This window comes from Hakea prostrata, chromosome 7 (genome assembly GCF_041222555.1).
Source record: "Hakea prostrata isolate BN-2017 chromosome 7, UWA_Hpros_2, whole genome shotgun sequence".
In the NCBI taxonomy this organism is placed as follows: Eukaryota; Viridiplantae; Streptophyta; class Magnoliopsida; order Proteales; family Proteaceae; genus Hakea; species Hakea prostrata.
In genome coordinates, this window is record NC_142606.1 from 60,092,239 (window position 1) to 60,113,890 (window position 21,652).

Genomic DNA, 21,652 nt, shown 5'->3' on the forward strand with positions numbered 1-21,652 from the left:
TAAATGCCACACCCTCTACCTTTTCCCAGGATTGTATGAACGGTAGCGGCTCAACCTCTTCCAAGTGGTGTGGTTCTGACCTCGTTGACCATTTAGTAGCTTGATCCTTCTCATATCGTCTGGCCAACCCCTCGATAAGAATGAAGAAAAGGGAAAACTCAAAACCAGCTGTGGCCTGGGCATAATCAGGGGGTGAACATTTTACCTATTTGTTCAGTCAAAAGCACAAAAAAAGTCCAATAACCACCTCTAAACAAAGAAATGTGCATAATTAAGCAAATACAATCTCGATTTACAAGCCCGGTCGGCACAGTTATAGAAACACACGTATAAAGCAAAACAGTTGTTTTCCAAGATTGAAAAGAACATCTTAGTTATCTCTCAGAAGTTCTATAATGACAGCAGTTTCCGTTCCTATTGCCTTTAGACAGGCCACAGAATAAGTACTTCCATTATAGAATTTATTTCTTCCATAACTGTCTTAGCAGTCACTGGAAAATAGCCCAACAAGAAGTCACAGACACTTCACTTGGTCCACCAGTGAAGGAAATCCTTCCGCCTGTTGATCTTCTTCTGAAGCTGAAGCATTCCATAAAGTAGGGCCTCAGCAGTTGGGGGGCACCCAGGAACATAGATATCAACTGGTACAATCCTATCGCAGCCCCGAACAACAGAGTATGAATAGTGGTAGTACCCGCCACCATTTGCACAGCTTCCCATTGAAAGAACCCACCGAGGGTCAGGCATTTGATCATACACCCTGCAGTAAGATAACAATATCACAACATAAGTTTCTCTTTCATTTAAACAACTTGGGACAACTACCCACCACTAATCCAATGATCAGGTTGATGTCTCTTTTCAATTCACCAAGTAGAGTCGGGAAAAGGATTCCTAGAAAAATGATAATGCTTCAGTAACTATGATGATGACAAGCATAAGAACTGTTGGAGGCAGGCAAAAATCCCAAACAACTGGATTACGCTAAAGTTCAACCTTGCACCCATATTTGTTTGCACTAATCATTAACGAGTTGACAATGGATATTCAAGCTGTGATCCCCTGGTCTATGTTTTTCGCAGATGATAATGTTTTGATGCATGAAAAACTTACCAAGAAAAATGCAGAGTTGGATTCATAGGATCAACATTGGAATCAACTAGTCTTAAAATAAGTAGAACAATAGGGCTAAGAGGATGATGCAGACCTTGGAAATAGGCTGCTAGGATTGACTGTGATAGAAGAGATTTAGAAGAATAGGAAGAACGGGAAAAAGTAGAGATCTTTTTTTCTCCCTTTTTTTTTTTTTTTTTTTGGGGGGGGGGGGGGGGGGGTTCTCACTGTCTGATTCTACAAGTAACACACAACATCTCTCAATGCATCCTAGTCTCCACTGGTGTTATTAAGCATGTATTTAATTTAAAAAAGAAAACACAAATCCCCATTGAAATATAAAATTCTAAAACAAAGGTCAAACCAAAGACCAAAATTAGAACTGAAATAATTTACTTAATTAAGTAGAACTCTTCTTAAACCAAAACCATATTTCTTTTTGGTGTTGGACAAAAATTCATTGGATCAACCTATTGATACTACATAAAAGTGGGGTGGTAAAAATTGATGTTACAGCGAAGGTATAATTTTAGACACAGGTTCAAGCATGAATAGAGAAGGATAAACAGATGATGCTAGTATACAATAAATTAGAATAAGGTGAATATAGTGGAGGTGCATCTGCAATATTGCGTGATCGACGTTATCTCAACAGGAAATTTTTATTACAAAAGCTACACGACCAATGACAAGATACAAGGCTATATGTTGGACAATTGAGATATAAAGATTTAACTGAACTTCATGTGGTTGAAGTGATATGTCATGGTGGGTGAGTAGTAAAACTAAAAAGATACGAAGACGAATACATAAGTTAAAGCAAGTCGCAAGAAATCGTCTGTTATTTATTTAAAATTGGAGCTAATTGAATTCAAGATAAGGCCGAAGAGAACCAGTGGCGAAGTCAGGAGAAACATGTATATCTCAGGACTGGAATCTTGTTTGGCTTTGAACACAGCAGCTAGGGGAAAAAGCATCCATGTGGATGACCCCACATTCAATCAGAACAAAACTGAATTGAGTAAGCTCTCCTCCATTTGTGTTGTATGGAGGATACCTTATTGTAACCAAAGTGGGTGAAAAAGACAGTTGAAACCTAATTTTTTTGTCCAAATAAATCACAACCATTCTGTCAATGAGGGTAAGGTTTTTGTCATTTAGCATACACAACAACAACAAACTTCTCCCATAAATGGGGGCATGGATCCTTGCCTTTCTGATCAGCTCTATTTGAGGCCCTACTAGTCTTCTAAATACAACGTCTAAGCTATGCATATCCTGTCTCGCCACTTCTCCTAAGGTTATCTTGGCATAAAATTGGGTGCAAATGAATGCCATAACAGAAATTGCTCAAAATATGTTGAAACCCCCTTTTAGTCCATTGATACAATCCAGGGTTCAAAACAATTAAATTGTATCACTATGGGCTCAGAAATAATCAACAACTCACTTTTGGGAGTGGCAATCTCGTGGAACAATCAGGACCTTCTAAAACAAGTCAAATATCAACACAAACATTTCAGGGTCCAATAAGCAAATAATAAAAAGTCCAATTTAGAAGGAGAAGCAATCACGTGGCACAATCAGAACCTTCTAAAACCAAGGTAAACAGTAACAGGAGCATAATTAAGATTTTGAAGAAAGGGAAGAATCAGGCATTAAATTTCAAACTGGGAAAAACTTGCAGACAAAGTTAGAAGAAAGGGCCTTGTCAAATTTCAGAAAGTCGTTCAAAAGCAGATAAGACTTGATGTCTTTTCTGACGACTCAAATGTTGAAGGTGATGGAACTGATACTAACAGATCAACTCAGCAACTGCAAATCAAGTCCAAATGCTATGCAACTTAAGGATAAGATCCACGACTCCCTCCCCTCTAGATCTCGACTCATATCTGACCAAAATAACAAGTAATGTATTCAGGAAAATCCTGAATCAGAACCAAGCAATAGATGCGGGATCAGAAATATTCCCAGGTTTGTTACTCCCAGGAGCAGAGAATTTAAGAGATGAGATGCAAGTGGGATAGTTGCCCAAAATTCAGCAATCTGATTCCCATAAGATCAGTCCAAAAAATTAGGAGAGAGATCGATCAACCCCTTTACAACCTGGTGAAGAACAGTAATAGGAAAGAAGAAAAGCATATGAGAGGAATAAACCAGCAGGATAATCTGGGAAGGAGGAATAAGAGCTCAGTTAAACAAGTAGAGGAGAGCAGAGAGAGAGCACACATGATCACACAATGCAGGTAAACAAAAATAAATTTTTGTCATTTAGTTCTAAAAATCCAACTGAGACTCATTGGCTTACATGCTGTTACATGGAACGAAGTATAAAACATCATAACCCTATCCTATCCTATCCTATAACCAAAAAGCAAAGGTTACTCATCTATCTATGACTCCAACAAGAAAAAGAAAATTAGGTAAAACTCAGAATGAGCTTCTTATTCACTCCAACAGGATAAAACAGAAATGCAAGCAACATGAAATAACCTCCATTAACCAAACATCTAAATGCATAGAAAACACCATAATCCTATCCTACAACCAAAAAGCAAAAGTTACTCATCTATCTATGACTCCATCAACAGGAAAAAGAAATTAGGTAAAACTCAGAATAAACTTCTTATTTACTCCAACAGGATAAAACAGAAATGCAAGCAACATGAAATAACCTCCGTTAACCGAAATGGTAGAAGATCTCGCTCTCGAGAGAGATCGCCCCCCCGAAAAGAGAGAGGGCCCCCCCCCCGGGGGGGGCGCGGGGCCGATAAACCACACTTCTTGGCGCCCCCCCGCGGCCCCCCCCGGGGGGGGGTGGGGGTCCAATTGGGTTGAAACTTGGTATTTAGCTTATTTAAGGCCTTTCGAACACGTTGGTGGCCTTGGATTTCTTAGAAACAACCCTTGGATGTTTCTAAGTCTACCCATAGTGTGAAACCGAAATGTAGTAGGATTAGGGAATGCAATGTTATACAACATGTAATATAGAACCTTTAAGGCATATAAAAAAAAACAAAAATATAAAAAACAACCAACAACTTAAAAAAAAATAACCAAGAAGAAAGAAACAAATTATTTACTCCAACAGGATAAAACAGAAATGCAAGCAACATGAAATAACCAAGAAGCATTTACCAAACTTACAAAAATTGGGAATAGGACAAAGGGGCAATCAAAAGAAGGTCCCAACTTGCTCAGTTCACCACTTCGGTTATACCAAGAAGCACCCTTTGTATGAAGACAGAATAAAACCAAGCAGGAAATGGACGATGTTCCTCAAAATGATTCAGACACAACCCAAAACAAGTATTGTTTATGTTCCAAAGAATGGACCATGATAAAAGACAGTGCACCTCAGTGCAATGGTTAAAGTTGCCTATTGCAGCCTGCAGGTTGCAGGACAAACACTTGGAAAGTGCTTCTCCTTCGAAGCAAGGGTAGGGCTGCTTAAATTTTCCCATCTCAGATCCTGCAGTAGGAGGATCATAGTGTACTGCAATCACCATGGTAATGATGGAGCTGCAGGGAGCTACAATAGAAAAATCCCTTTCAACGAAAAAAGGCATAAACCTCCTCGATTGTCATGCATTATCACTTCAAAAGAGTGACGAACATCATTTCTTTCATCCAATGTAGATTAACTCAGCAAAAAAAACATCAAAGTATTCCAACGATAGATGAGGGTATACTGTAGACATATTGGAGCTTGAGCAATAATTGTTGAGAACGTTACTGTTTGGTTTACAGTCCTACATTATATACCATGAGAAATCAATAATATTATATGGAAAATCAATTCATCTTATAACTTGGTTCATTAATGTCATTCCACCACAGACCAACACTTCATAAAGATCAGTATTCTTCCCAATCATCTGGGTGAGGATCATATTCTGACAACCCACTTCAATGTATAGAACATTCTAGAAAATTAATCAATAGCTACACCATTCCAATACTCAATGCCCCCAGATAGATAATTCATTTTTTTAATTTTTCATAGAGAAAAGAATGAAATAACTTCTTGAGTAGCCATATGGTAACATAGTGGCACACATACACGTCTCCATCAGAAAAACCGATCAACTAGACATACACTAACAGCATAAATCCTGTTGCAAACATTACATCAAGGGACACACATGATACATATCTTCAATTTCACCATACATAAGAAGTTCAGCCATCATAAATCATGTTCTGCCATTTCTGCCATTCACTCTATCACAGAGCAAGCCCGTTGTTCAATCTAGAGCTATTAGATAGTTCAAACTAACTGCAAATAGATGAAAAATTTAGACATTCCATTCCTATGGCTATAGAGGCACATTTTGCATGGTATTTATGCAAGGGAACAGTTAATAGTTTGGCAAACCCCCAACCCCAAAAGGATGGACAAGTCTAAGGCCCAGATTTTCAACATGTCAAATTCTAGCATCATAAATCATCCACTTCGCATACAATAGCATTCATGTAACACTACCCAGGTCCATGGTCTAATGCATCCTATTGAAGTTAGGATTTTTTGCCAGTTTATTTTGACCCAAAGTGATTTCAGACTGGGATGAAACTTGACATCAGACCATGGACCTGGTTCAGCCTGTCCAGAGAAAATTAAGTAGCTGCATGTAACTTCCCCTCCCCCCTTTTTTCATTTTTTTTGGTGGGGGAGGGGAGTGTTTCAGGGCATCAAGGTAGAGCTTCTCCTACTATAATTATTTTTCCTAACATCCAAACATTTTAAAATCTTGTTTCTTCATGCAAGCAAACAAATCAATCGAAGAAACTTAACTTCAAAGAACAATGCATCCCTAGATTCTATCACCACATTGGTCGATAGATCCTAGAATTGGTCTACAACACTATCTTCTGCACATCCCAGGTACACACAAATGTTTGTTCTAGGTCCCACCTTTGGTCTTTTTGGGTCTTGTATCCTTACATAAGCAATACAACTTCAGGTCTTTAAGAGGTCAATTCTACAAGGACGTTTATGCCATAGTTCATATGGAGTCTCAATCAATTTTGAGTATAGTAACCTGTTTAGAATGTGATTTGCAATTATTAATGATTCTACCCAATAACAGGAAGGCATGACAGCAGTCAACAACATGGAGTTCAACATTTCTGTTAACGTCCTGTTTTTACGTTCAGCTATGCCATTTGATTGGGGTGGGTAAGGTGTAGTAGTTTCAAAAATTATACCCTCAGAGGCACAAAAAAATTTGAACTCTATCAAAGAATATTCACCTCTTCTATCACTTCTAAGTCTTTTAATTTTTAAATTTAACTGATTTTCAACTCTACTCTTAAAAATTTTGAATCATTCAAATGCTTCATCTTTTGATTTTAACAGATAAATATGACAATATCTAGAGAAATCGTCTATAAAGGTAATTAAATACTTCCGTCCTCCTCATGTTGTGAAATTTTTAAAATCACAAAGATCAGAATGTATTAATTCTAAAAGTTGTGTGCTTCTAGAAACCTGACGAAAAAGTTTTCTAATAATTTTTGTTTGGGCACACACTTCACATATGTAAAACCATTGGATGTATCCAATAGTATGCTATAAGTTTTGGAAAACTGGACCATCTTCCTATAGTTCACATGTCTCAATCTACAATGCAATGTATCAGGATCAATTAAGCTTGAACCAGTATGGTTTATGGTTTCATTTCTTAAACTTAGTTTATACATACCATTAAATAGATAAGCACATCCAAAGTAGTGAGAGTTAACAGATAAAGTTACACTACTACTATGAAAAGAAATACACATGCCAACATTACATAAAAGGCTAAGTGAAATTAAATTCTTTTCTAAATTAGGAACTGCTTTTAACATCTTTTAAAGTTAGCCTCTTACTTGAAGATAGAATCAGATTTGCGGTTCCTCTGTGGGTTATAGTCTCTAAAACCTCGATGATGTCAGTCAGCAAGTTCTTATTGTGGCAAACATGACATGTAGCTCCTGAGTCCAACCACCAATTTGAAGAAGTACTGGTATTGACCTCCTTTGCACCCACCATAGCTACGAAGTGTTTGGACTCAGTATTATCAGTCATCATGTTGACTTCTTTCTTTTTATTGTGTCCATCACTCTTTTTTGGTAGTCTACAGTCAACCGCATAGTATCCCCATTTTTCACAATTGTGGCACTTAACCTTCTTTTTGTTTAGGATAGTTTTTTTTGCCTCCAACTTATTGGATTCACTTTTGTGTGGCTTGGTTTTCTTAGAATTATACTTGGGATGAGTGACCATATTTGCAGCAGATTTTTATCTATTCACCATCTCCAAGTTGTTTCTAAGTCTATTATCATCTTCGATTCGTATGAACCATTTGAGATCATTCAGCCCCACCTGTACCTTTTTCCTATGCACATTTCAGTCTTAAATGAGTGTCAGGTTGATGGTAACTTATAAATAATTGTCCCAACAAGAAATTGATCACAAACATTTATTTTTTCTCTGACTAGTTTGGATCTTAGGTTTTCCAGATATGTAACTTGAGGTAGTATTTCTTTGTCTTCAACAAATTTGAAGTCCATGAATTTGTCCACTAGATGAGTTTTGGACAATTCTTCCTCCTTATAGTGAGCATTTAGGTTGTCCCATATTTCCTTAGCACTTTTATATTTGCTATAGGTTTCTGCAAGTCTATCGGACAAGACATTCAACAAATAGTCTCTGCAGAAATCATCATCTCTTGTTCAATGTAATTCATCGATATTCTCAACAGTATCTTCAAAAGAGTTTGTACCATATAAAACACATTCAAAAACTTCAATCCAAATTATGTCTTCCTTTTCCAGGCATTAAACTCAGATCCAATAAAGGTCTGTAGTTTGACCATATCAATTGAAACAGCATCCATTTTAATCCTGGATATAATAAATATAGTTAATCAAAGAAGATAAATAATTCAATTGGCCACTCAAAATGGGTTTGAGGAATATCTAAAAAATTGTTGATATGACCATCATTGAGGGTTTCTTAGTAGCCAGTACCGACGGTTGTCCACCAGAAGGGACTACAGAAACCTTTTTATTAAAAAATAAAACCAATGATGGAATCATAATAACTGACAGATAACATAAATAGTAACTATTTTATTAAAACAAATAAAATAACCACAAATTCTACTTTTATAAAGTAATCATATGAGTGAATTCTCATAAAACGAGTCAAGTGGGAAAACCAATGAGAATCTTATTTTTCAATTTTAATGCCAACATCACTTTTCACTTGAATGTCACTTTCCTCTTTAAAAGGTCAATTCACGTTCAAGATGTCAGATCATGAAAAAAAAGGTAATCGATTCACTATTTTTAAAAATTAATACTTTAAAACAGAATGCAAAGAAGAAGAAAGTGAGTGACTGGCCTTTTGAACATCACTTTCTTTTCTTTTCTAATGAAGATAAACAACATTGAGTTGTCAACGTCACTTAAAAAATTTTCTTTCTCAAATCATGGAAGGATAAGACAAATCATGAATAAAAAATAAGAAACTCTGTAATCGATTCACTGTTTTGATAATAAACAATAGCAATCATGGGCCACGCTGCGTTTCTGACTTTTGAAAAATTAAACCAAAAACAGCATTGTCAGTTTGCTTTTTCGGTTTCCTAAATTCCAAATAAAATTCGTTACACTTACGATACTTTTTTTTTGGGTACAATACGGTACTCTACAAAAGAGGAACAAACAAATAAATGTACCCGCACGAACTTGAAGACATATTTGGAAATTGAATCACAGGACTTCAAGCAAGGTCGGATCTCCTTTTTGAAATCCCACCAAACAAAACTCTCAAAGAAAATTTGTTAATGCTTTAGGATTGTTAGGGTTAGGGTTTAAGCACAAGGTTGCTTAAAGCATTACACCCTAAGTATCTAGATTGGAATACCCAGACCGTTGCTTCCAGCTAATATTTATAGAACCACACTGAGTTCTGGGACTAATGTTAGAGCCATTATATAGGACATAGGAGGAGATTGTTGAGGTATTTGAGTCATAACCAACTTATGTTGAGGTACTCAAGTTATACCCAACTTATGTTCTAATATGGGCCATCAGATTAGTTATGATCTAATGGTGTAATGGGCCTTTGTGGGAGATTCCAATTACCAATAGAACTCAGTGTGGTTCTATAAATAATAGCTGAAAGCAACGGTCTAGGTATTCCAATCTAGATACTCAAGGTGTAATGCTTTAAGCAACCTTGTGCTTAATCCCTAACCCTAACAATCTTAAAGCATTAGCAAAATTTCTTTGAGAGTTTCGTTTGGTGGAATTTCAAAAAGGAGATCCGACCTTGCCTAAGTTCTACGATTCAATTTCCCAATATGTCTTCAAGTTCGTGTGGGTACGTTTATTTGTTTGTTCCTCTTTTGTAGAGTATCGTAAGTGTAACGAATTTTATTCGAAATTTATGAAACCGAAAAACAATATTGACAATGCTATTTTTTGTTTTATCTTTCAAAAGTTAGAAAGGCAGCGTGGCCCATGATTGCTGTTGTTTATTATCAAAACAGTGAATCAATTACCAAGTTTTTTTTAATTCATTATTTGTCTTATCCTTTCATGATTTGATAAAGAAATTTTTTTTAGTGACATTGACAACTCAATGTTGTTTATCATCATTATAAAAGAAAAGAAAGTGACGTTCAAGAGGTCAGTCACTCACTTTCTTCTTTGCATTCTGTTTTAAAATATTAATTTTTAAAAATAGTGAATCGATTAACTTTTTTTCATGATTTGACATCTTGAATGTGAATTGACCTTTTAAAGAGGATAGTGACGTTCAAGCGAAAAGTGACATTGGCATTAAAATTGAAAAAGAAGATTCTCATTGGTTTTCCCACTTGACCCATTTTACGAGAATTCATTCATATGGTTACTTTTATGTTACATAATTACTTTATAAAAGTAGAATCTGTGGTTATTTTATTTGTTTTAATAAAATAGTTTATATTCATAATATCTATTAGTTATCATGATTCCATCATTGGTTTTTTTTTTTAATAAAACGGTTTCTGCAATCCCTTCTGATGGACAACCGTCAATACTGGCTACTAAGAAACCCTCAATGATAGTCATATCAATAGTTTTTTAGTTATTCCTCAAACCCATTTTTAGTGGGCAATTGAATTATCTTCTTTGATTAATTGTATTTATTATATTTAGGATTAAAATGGATGTTGTTCCAATTGACATGGTCAAACTACAGACCTTTACTGGATCTGAGTTTAATGCCTGGAATAGGAATACACAATTTGGATTAAAGTTTTTGAATGTGTTTTATATGGTACAAACCTCTTTTGAAGATATTGTTGAGAATACCGATGAATTACAATGGACAAAAGATGAGGATTTCTACAGAGACTATTTGTTGAATGTCTTTTCAGATAGACTTGCAAAAACCTATAACAAATATAAAAGTGCTAAGTAAAATATGGGACAACCTAAATACTTAATATAAGGAGGAGGAAGAATTGTCCAAAGCTCATCTAGTGGACAAATTCATGGACTTCAAATTTGTTGAAGACAAAGAAATACTACCTCAAGTTACAAATCTAGAAAACCTAAGATCCAAACTAGTCAAAAAAAAAAAAAAAAAAGGTTTGTGATCAATTTCTTGTTGGGACAATTATTTATAAGTTATCATCGACCTGGCACTCATTTAAGACTAAGATGTATAGGAAAAAGGTAGAGGTGGGGCTGGATGATCTCAAATGGTTCATACGAATCGAAGATGAGAACAAACTTAAAAAACAACTTGGAGATGGTGAATAGAGTCCACGACTGGCAAGTTTTCCGAAACCGAACTGAATTGTTACTTAAAAAAAATGCTTGCCAAAGAAAGAAGGCTCATTTTCCCACGTAGTTTGTCGGTCAAACCAACAATTCTATTCTCAAAGTAATCTGCTGGCCCATATCGATAGAAAGCAAGGGGCTAAGGGTATAAATGTTCAGCTCAAAAGGGCTCAAGACAAGCGCGATATACGCGCCTTTGACGCGAGAAATCAGCTTGCTCAGGTCAAGCGAAGAAAAGGCCTTACAAAAGAATCCAGTCCATGAGCGAAGAACTGGAGAAGCAAAGCAGCTTGACTCATTAGGAGAGGGTCTGAAAGAGCTTGAGCAAAGATTGACCAAGTTGGGAAAGCCCTTCTAAGTCATCCGAGGGTTAGGATCAAGGGTTTGTCGAGGCACCTTTACCCCCCTCAAGATCCCAATTTCACAATCACCGTCCAAGACAATTTTTTGGATCCAATTGGAAATTGGAAGGTGCCCATATTGTTGAAACCATTTCGGATAGCTTGTCCTAAAGTGGTTTCCGCCCACTTGTCTATTGGAAAAAAATCTGCTGCAAAAATGGTCACTCATCCCAAGTATAATTCTAAGAAAACCAAGCCAGACAAAAGTGAACCCAATAAGTTGGAGGCCAAAAAGACTATCCTAAACAAAAAGAAGGTCAAGTGCCACAACTGTGAAAAATGGGAACACTATACGGTTGATTGTAGACTACCAAAAAGGAGTGATGGACACAATAAAAAGAAAAGAAGTCAACAGGATGACTAATAATACTGAGCCCAGACACTTTGTAGCCATGGTGGGTGCAAAGGAGGTCAAGACCATTACTTTTTCAGATTGGTGGTTGGACTCAAAAGCTACATGTCATGTTTGCCACAATAAGAACTCGCTAACTAACAGCATCGAGGTTTCAAAGACTATAACAGTTGCAAATGGAGCATCAACTATGATAACCCAAAGAGGAACTGCAAATATGATTCTATCTTCAGGTAAAGACTAACTTTAAAAGAAGTAAAAAGCAGTTCCTAATTTAGAAAAGAATTTAATTTCACTTAGCCTTTTATGCAATGTTGGCATGTGTATTTCTTTTCATAGTGGTAGTGTAACTTTATCTATTAACTCTCACTACTTTGGACGTGCTTATCTATTTAATGGCATGTATAGACTAAGTTTAGGAAATGAAACCATAAATCATACTGGTTCAAGCTTAATTGATCCTAAAACATTGCATTGTAAATTGGAACATGTGAACTATAGGAAAATGGGACAGTTTTCCAAAACTTATAACATACCATTGGATACATCTAATGGTTTTATGTGAAGTATGTGCCCAAGCAAAAATTACTAGAAAACATTTTTGTCAAGTTTCTAAAAGCACACAACTTTTAGAATTAATACATTCTAATCTTTGTGATTTTAAAATTTTCACAAGCTGCGCTAAAAAGATACTAAGCTACAACCACCCATTCCCCATTTATACGCTCAACTGGGGAAACTCTCACGACTGACAATGAGATAAATGTATAAAGTTAAACTGTTTAACCATAACATGCCTTAATTTCATGGATTTATAAAAATAATAATAATAAATGATACCCCACTTTGCTCGCCAATGGAAGATTCTATATATGCCACATCATCATTGACTTCCAGACAAACACTAGTTTCTCCCTCATCAACTCTTATACATGAATTTGGCATGCTTTTCAATCATGAATGATATACAAAAACATACATATACCACGAACACCGAATACATTTCATAATGTAGGGAGATACATCAAAACTATATTCTTCTAAACATAAACCATTCAAATATGTTGTAAGACATATCAATCCATTAACTTTGCTGGCATTATCCATACCAATATAAAGGTGTTAGTTATTCATTATCGCCATTCATATAATAGAATCACTAACTCATTCAACACAGTAATCCAACAATTCTGTTCCAAATCATTGTCATACATGCCATTTTAATTTACTGGGAATCCACACGAACTCCTATCTTTTTTATTTAGATCAATATAAGGATCTAGCTTCTATTCTCCTGACACTTTATGTTTTCTCAATTTTTCTCTCCCACTCAAAAAAATATAAATCCTAAATTACTTAAGATGGAAGAAGATTTAAGCCACCTTTCAGCATTGGCTCATCTTGATTCTCTTTGCTGCATATTTGGGTTTGAAATTTCAGTTCTACCTTCGATCTTCAAGGTTTTTCTAGTCCCTTCCTTCACTCATAACTCTACCCAACATAGAGATGAATAGCTCAACCCCACAAGAAAAACAAAATCACCTTCCAAATAGAATCTCTCAAGCTCTCTCTAACTTTGTCTTCTCTCCCCTTCCACAATTCGCTTTCCATCCCTTCTCAAATGCAATGCTCATTACCCTTTAATTAGATCTCGGATGTCTTAGGGAGATCAGCTATACAGTATGTAATCATGCTTGCAAAAGAAATGGAGAAAAAAGATAGCAGGTGAAGACAAACAAGTGGAAGATTCCTGTCAGTTGTACTTCAAGCTTTAAAATCCATAAATTGCTAGGACTATCAATTTGTTGTCTGATTTCAACAACTCAAACCATGGTAGATTCAGCCTGTACCCCAAGTAACCTTTGTCTCATGACTATATGTGTATATACACAAATACACATATAATCTTGTTGCTTCCTCAAGTTTTGATTCCCTTTGCTAAGAAAGGCTTGAATCTTTCTCCTCGGTATTATGGAAAAAACATTCTTGAACATCCTTTCAACTTGTTTAACTGATCTTAGTAGAGCCTTAGGTCCACAACAGCAGCATCCAAACCTGCCCCCCCCCCCCCACCAAAAAAAAAATCCTCCAAAAGAAAAATCTCATGGATTTATACACGTTGGCCCCCTTCCCCACAAAAATCCTACCAAATGAGCGGATCTTGGGAGAGGTGAGGTGGAAGATACAGCAACCATGATACACGGATCAACTTTACCATGCTTCTGGGAAAATACAACTTTCCGGTACTCTCTGTTCCCACAGCACTAACTTCTCCGTGAACTCTACCAAAAGAAAAAAAAAACTTCTCCTTGAACAAACATACCCTTAAGAAATGCAATCACTATAGTCCCTCAGAGGCATATGCAATTAACCTGAAAACAACCCTTCTGCAACGCCCCTGGACCCATCTTCCCTCTTCCACACAAGAAAACAAATAGAACTAATTCCAAGTCCGAGCTTTGCAAAGGTAATCAAGTAATTCAAACTCATAACCTCTAAACATAATTAGGGGAAACAATAGAGTGGCCATTCAAAAAGCAAACAAAATATTGCCCTCAAAATATCACACACTAAATTGCCCCTTTCAACCATTTACCAACAGACATGAAACCTAGTTGCATCTTTCGGAATACCCAAATAGCAAAGGAAATCCTTATATCTAACCCCACGATCCGATTATAAAAAGGCAAACCTTACATAGCGTAAACGCAAAAAATAGAAAGAATATAGCAATAAGAGCTTACTTGCGAAGCGCAGGTGCCATCTTATTGGTAAGGGTGCCAGCAACAATCATACAATCCGCCTGCCTGGGGCTAGGCCTGAAGATAATTCCAAATCGATCGAAATCATAGCGGGCAGCTCCGGTATGCATCATCTCTACCGCACAGCAAGCAAGGCCGAAAGTCAACGGCCAAATGGATCCAGTGCGACCCCAGTTCATCAGATCATCCACCTTTGAGATCACGAACTCCGCTGCCTTCGGCAGCCCCGTGGGAGAAGCCGGTGAGGATGGACGGGCATAGGGGGCCGGCGATGTCGGCTCCGCCGAAGGCGACAGTGCAGGAATCGTTGTGTGGATCGATGCCGCCCTTTGCGAAGAAACTAGGGCAAGACGAGCTGCTCTAGGGAGAAGGGCCATCTCGACACGATAATCGTTTCACAGCTCTTGAGATCGCAAACGGGGTTTCGTTTAGTCTTTCTTAGAGGGAAGAAGTCGGAACAGAAACAAATTGGGAATAAAATTGAGGTGAGGAGAATAACACGAGAATCTCACTAAAGGGTGAACGGTTTATTCGGGTTCCAATTGTGTTGGAGAAGAATATAACGAATGAGTCGGTTCGGCGGTACCCAAGTGCTATCGGACCGCCTCGAGATCGTCCGAATCCGATACAACCGCAGGTGTCAATCCATCGGGTCAGGTTGAGCTGGAAGTGGAACTAGAAGATTGGCAAAAGTAGTACGCCGTACCGAAATTACGGCCTTACGGGTGTCCACATATCGGGTGAGGTTGAGCGGGTTTTCGGGGCGTATGATTGGATCATCCGGAACCAAATCTATAAGGAAGTTTGGTTTGTTTATCAAGGTTGGGCACCTGGCAGTTGGCACTGGTTTCTTCGGTTTGTTTCATTTATGAGCCTTTTATCATAAGATGTTTCATTTGTGAGCTTTGGTCCCCCTTAGGCATGCGTCATGCGTCATGCGTCAGGTGGAGTCTAGATCACCTCCTCGTCAGGGGAGAATAATGTGCTTCCTAATATATTCCTATCACACGCTAGTGGTAGAGTTCATCTAAAAGTATTAAATAAATACCAAAAAAATTTAAAGAAAAAAAATCTTCATGGTATGAGCACATTGTTCTCTTTTGATGCGGAGTTGATCCGGAGTCATCTAGGTGATTTTGACTTTGCCCCTATAACCTCCAAACCCCCTCTCGAAAGAGAGAAAGGAAAAGGATAAGTAGTTGATTTATCCTAAATTTAAGAGCCAATTACATTTATACCTCTTGAAATTTATTTTATTATAAATATCCCTATGTGCTTAGCACTTGTTATGCCAAACCGCATTTAGGACTTCCGAACTTGTTCGAATTAGCCAAACTAGAGTCACTACCACTTCTTGGTACTTCTCGGGATTTAGTTTATGGACTAGCCACTTGGCGATAGTTATATCCCGGGATTGTCACTTGATGGACTTCTCGACCCGTTGTTGGAAAGATTATAGTTGGACATGAAGCAATCTTTATATAGTTGTGAGCATTGCCAAAACATTAAATTTAGCATTTAATACACCGTACCTATGCATTTAATGATTTGCACTTATCAAGAGATATGCCAGTAGGCCAAATCACTCTTGCTATTGCTTCCCATCGGCTTGTCGAGTCAGAACAAGACATGTCACTTTTGGTGTCAGCTTTTGTAAAGATCTGTACAGATCTTGTCAAGCGTGCCAAAGTAAACTTTTGTGCTAGTCCCTTCGATGAGGATCATTGGGAATTGTATTTGGTCATCTAACGGCCAGCGTCATTCATCTCCATGGTTAGCTCCCACTATACAAATGGTCACTCAGACTCTCATTTGGTAAGCGGGTAAGCCAGAATTAACTCTTGCACATACCCAAGAGCTTCATCTCTTTGGGCATTTAACGCCCAATGAAACCCTTCTCTATGGATTTGCTAGGAGCTCCGCCATTTGGAAGATAACATACAACTTGATCTTACAGTTGATGCTTACCCGCAACAGATTCCATTACCTACCATGTTTATGGTTGTTTGAAATATCTCAGCCTACAATATCATCTTGGGGAGACCAACCCTAAGTGCACTAGGGGCTATAGTTTCACCCAAGTTTGGAAAAGTCGCGACATGCCGCCGTGTTGGTGGCAATCAACACGATGACATGTCATGACTTTTCAAGTGACTTTTTGAGGGGTGTCAATGAAAATTTGACCCCTACTTTTGGCGGGTATTTGGGTTCATTTTACTTGAATTTTGTTGTGTAGCCTAAATTGAGGCCAATAAACACACTAGGAGCATTTTTTTGACCTAAAATATCACATAAACTAATATTCATAATTGACAAATGCCGGACTGTATGCAAGCAAAACTAGAAGTCTAGAAACTCATATAAACCAATGTAAACATGCAAAGAGAACACAAGTACACAGCTAATGAAGAGATGTACTAAAGTCTACAATTCATTATACAATTACAAGATACAACGATACTATAGAAGTACAGTAGTGTAGGCAAATACATAGAGTCATCTAATCATCTCAAATCTCAAATTCTCAATACCAAGTATTGTGCCTAGATGGATCCGACTCCTCCTGACTCTCTTCTATCCAATCCATAGTGGTAATCAGCCTCTCCCCAAACCATTTTCCATACTCATTCCATCTCATTTGATACTGATAGTTGTCCAAATAGTCTTGAATTGTAGCTCTATAGTGGTCATTTTCTGCCTCCAAGAGTAGTCCCATGTGTGAGAAGTGAGAATAGGGCCAAGGAAGGTTTTGTAGGGGTGGTGATGGTACTATTGATGCCAATGATTGTGCAGATGGTGGGTCTATCTGCCACAAGTCAAATATGGACTCTACAACCAACTCTAACCTCAAGAGACCACACTCATAATAACTATCATCGTGTGAGTGCCCATAATACGAACCACTGGAGGGGATACCCATACCCATACCATAATGTCCATGAGGGGGATGGACCCCATAATCGATAAGCCTAGAAGCAAATGTAAAGCCTACAGACTCATCCAAGCTCATGGATTCCATCACTCCTATTAAGCTATTAGCCAAATCTGGAGCTGAAGGATTTACATAAGAACTGTAAGATCCATAAGATATGTGAGGAAAGGTGACATCATCATAACCACCTCTGTGCTAGTGCTGCTACTCATGGCCCTTTCCCTTTTGGTTGTGGCTCGTATCATGACCATGATAATACTCACCCCCAAATCCTAATCCTGGGTGGCATATGTGAAATGAATCTCCTCAATGTATCTAAGTGGGGGTTGATGTGTCTCTAATAGTGGAACCTGCAAATGCTCTTCAAGTCCTCCACCACCACCATCATCCCTCTGAGTCGAACTGGGAGAGAGAGTGTCATCTAGATCATTGTCTTGTGTGCTTGGTGCCACCATCCAATCCTCATCAACAGTACCAATTGCCTCTGGTTCACATGCATGTGTTTACCCATCTTGAGAGGCCATAAACTCATCAACATCAACCCCTGTAGCTCGAGCTAGCTCTGGGTCTGGCCTCACTCCAGATTGGTCCAACACTGGCTCACCCCTATCCAAAATCCATTGAGTGAGGGGATCTCTCTCACCTGCACCCACCTCAAATATATCATCGAGGTTGATGTTCTGCCGACTATTCTCAACCTATTCCCTAGCAAGTCGTATCTTCAACCACATATTTTAGTAGCAAAACACTAGATCATTTAGGTGTTGGCTTCTCAACCGGTTCCTCCTCGTGGAGTGGATCATGTTAAATGTACTTCAATTCCTCTCGCACCCAAAGGTAGAGCAAGTCTGAGACAAGATCTTGTCGCCAATCTCTAGAGATTAGATGCACTATTCCCATAGAGATACCACCACGTAGCTACATTATCACAAATACATTAAGTTAGAACTTTAATACTTAACATATATCAACTTATCTATAAATTGTAATAATAATGGATTTATGCATCTAAGATCTAACTTGGATCACTGTTTTCTCTTCCCCGTATAGCAACATTTGCATTGAAGGACCCAAATGTGTCCCTAAACAACTTGATTAACAATCATTTGTATCGATGGTTAGCTAAATTCTTTAAAGAATAAATACAAGTTCTAATCGTTTGAAATCCATGATATCTCACCTTGTTGTGGCAAAATGATAGGACCATCGTATCCGGCTCCAACCCCGAATTCACCTACAACAGAGATCCAACAGGTTTGTGTCCAACCCCAAATGTTCACTATACTAATATCTAGGGTTTGGAAAATAGGTTGTGCAGTTAAAAAAACTTACAGTTAAAAGTTAGAGTTAGGATTGAATGAATTACCAACATCTACAAGTCAACAACCCACAATATTTACTTACCGGCACTATGCAGGGGATGCATCAGATGAGTGATCCATCGTGCATACACAATATCCAAGAAAGATTGGTGTCCTCTGGGGTTTGCTGCCTTATGGCAACCTTCATACGCTCAAGGGTTGCATACAGGTGGGGCATTATGGGTCCCCTCAAGGAGCAGTCCACCATAAACAAGACCTTTATAATGGGCTCTAAGGTCTGCAACACCATAGTCATATTTCTCCATAACTCATCAGATGATATTGTGTTATGTGCCTCATGCCCATTGCTTGTATTGAATTATCATTAACTCATTAAGTCAGTAGACAGTAGATATACAAGATAGTCAGAGTAGAATAATTTGTAAAATGAAATAGTAGATATTTATCTTACTTGCATCCAACCAAATCAAACCACTCCTAGGATGCAAACATGGATCTGAAGCCCAACTTTTTCTCCTGTATACTACTCAAGGTGAAGAAAGTCGATGCAAATCTCGTCGAACCAAGTCACACCAACTCACCTCCACATGATCTCCTTATTATAGCTAGAGTAGTGTTATGATTGTAGATGAAGTTGGTTACTTATCTAGTCCTTTCAATTGTGTTATAGACAATGCCAATTTTTCCAATATCCTTCAGCATGAGGTCGATAGAATGAGCTGCACAAGGTGTCCAAAAAAGATGATAGTTTGGCAAACTCATCAACACCTCACCGGCTTTCTTAAAGTTGGAGCCATTATCGGTGACAATTTGCACCACATTCTTCTTCCCAAGCTCATCTATGATCACATCCTATAGGAGACCAAGGAAATACCTATGGTCTTTTTTTTTATGACCAATAGCATCCACAAATTTCAAGAAAATGGTCTTCTCATCACAGTACACCATAAAATTGATGATGGACTTTCTCATCAGACCGGTCCATCCATTAGACATGATGGTGCATCCATATGTATCCTAGAAGGGTTTCATACTATCTATATACTGTTACAACTCCTCCTCCTAAAGGAAGGTGGTCATCAACTTTGTAGGGGTTGGACCCAAGACCTGCATCTGCAATAGTATCAATCATGTGCCTGTAGTATGGAACTTGCGTTGTGCTTGCTGGAATGGAATTGTAATATATCCACTTTGACACTATCTTTTTAAGCTTCTTAGCTATACCTTTCCATGCACTAGAAATCTTGGGCTGCTTGGCCTCCTTCCTCCTACAAACTTCAGCATCCTGCTTTAGGATTGGATCCTTATGGTGTGAATAATCAGATGGTGTTGGTTCTACTAGATCTACTATAAAAGGGGTCCTATGACTGTGTGATCTCCTAAACATGCCAAATACACCACCCTCCCCCCATATCCAAATGATCCAACCCCTATAGGCCTAGAGGAACTAGCTCCTAAAGCTCTAGCTTTGGCTTTATCCTGCTCCTGATAGTGCATCCGCTTGCTCTTTGCCATGGCCCGCCATATGTCCCTTTCCTCCTTTTGCTGCACAATCCTGTTCATCCCTTCAGCCGGTTAAACCTGCACAGATGAGCTCGACCGTGGAGGTCGAGTTTTCACCTCCGACGATCTAGTTAGAAATCCGTCTAAGGAAGGCAAGAAAGTAATGAACAATAATAATACGAATAGTGATAATTCTATTCAGCGTACCTTTCTCTTGTGCTCCTTTACCTTTTTATAGATTTTCTATGTACGAGTTTGAGCGAGACTCAAACCCTGGTTAGGTTGTGATCTGACTCTCAGTCATTGAGTCCTACTCAAACATGAGTAGTTGAGTCGTGACTGAATACTGTTTCTTTGGCTAGAATCTTATTCAGATTTACCCTTGTTATTCAACCTTTGTACTTATTTGAGTGACCTTGACTTGGTCGGTCCATTGGTGATCCGAGCTGGTCGGACTAGACTCAAACCGAACTGGTTTGATTCCAATCTAGTCGCTTCAACCGAACTGGTTTGATTCCGATCAGGTCGAACTAGGCTTAGACCAGGTTGGACTGGGTTCGAACCAGGTTGGTTTAAGCTTATTTATTCTTTCCTCATCATAAGCCCCCCAGTCTCTGAAGTCCGAGCTTTATTTAGTTCGGGCTTTAGAGATTTGATGACCGACTATGACAACATTTCCGACCAGTGTTACTTGGGGTAATATCCATAGTATTCCTGGTTTTTGAAGTATAATGGCTGACGTCATCCGGCATTTATACTGCACCTTAAAGATGGGTAATGACGGCGCACTACTTTTCTGCACGTTCTCCTTTAACGACAAGTGGCACCCCATTTATGACTTATCATCATGTCATTTTAGATTTTCAAAAATCACGAATTTCAAACGTTTCTTGGCTCAGAGTTCCTACCGTTTGATTGGGATCTTTTGAAGAAATCTTGGATTGATCTGTTGGATGGTAATGTCCTAGGAATCTTTAGATTAAGATTTTTTCCTACTCTCCTTTTCTATCCATCCGATTGGAATTTCTAGAGAGTATAAAACATGTCTCTTCATTTCCTATTTCATTCTTTACTGTGTTCATCTTCGTATCTGTTGGAGAAGACGCAAGTTGCAGTGCTTTTTTCGACCTTCACAGGAGCTCTTTCTTCGATTCCTTTCACAAGTAAGTTCGTCTTTCTCTCCTGGTTATTTTTATCCATTTTATTCTTCAGTTGGTGTTGTATTCTGAGCATGCTTTCCCCTTTCTTTTTTTTTTTTATTTTCCTTGGGCTTCGTTTGTTAGTTCTTTCATTTCTGCAACTCTAGCCTTAGTATAGATTTCTTGTTTGTGATGGGTGTCAAGAAGAAAGCTTCTAGGCCCTCCAGATCTTCCCCTATCCCCCCATCTTTTGGGAGCTCTTCTGTTCGTTCTGAGAACAGTGGAGCTGCTTCTTTTGGATAT

The 21,652-nt window shown here is 38.1% G+C and overlaps 1 protein-coding gene across 1 annotated transcript; it reads right to left on the reverse strand.

Moving 5' to 3' along the window:
* Positions 1–250: 250 nt before the first annotated feature.
* LOC149011543 (NADH-ubiquinone oxidoreductase 20 kDa subunit) lies at positions 251–14,943 on the reverse strand. The gene is made up of 2 exons (XM_089161065.1): positions 14,436–14,943; positions 251–760 (listed from the first exon to the last, which is right to left on the reverse strand). The coding sequence occupies exons 1-2, from the start codon at positions 14,828–14,830 to the stop codon at positions 526–528; spliced, it is 630 nt and encodes a 209-aa protein (XP_089017191.1). The 5' UTR covers positions 14,831–14,943; the 3' UTR covers positions 251–525.
* Positions 14,944–21,652: the final 6,709 nt, after the last annotated feature.

What these genes read in the sequence shown, in the direction of transcription:
- LOC149011543 (XM_089161065.1), bottom strand. Translation starts at nt 14,830, where the DNA reads ATGGCCCTTCTCCCTAGAGCAGCTCGTCTTGCCCTAGTTTCTTCGCAA. An exon ending in ATGGCACCTGCGCTTCGCAA is followed by an intron (nt 761 to 14,435) that starts GTAAGCTCTTAT and finishes ATCTTACTGCAG; the next exon opens with GGTGTATGATCAAATGCCTG.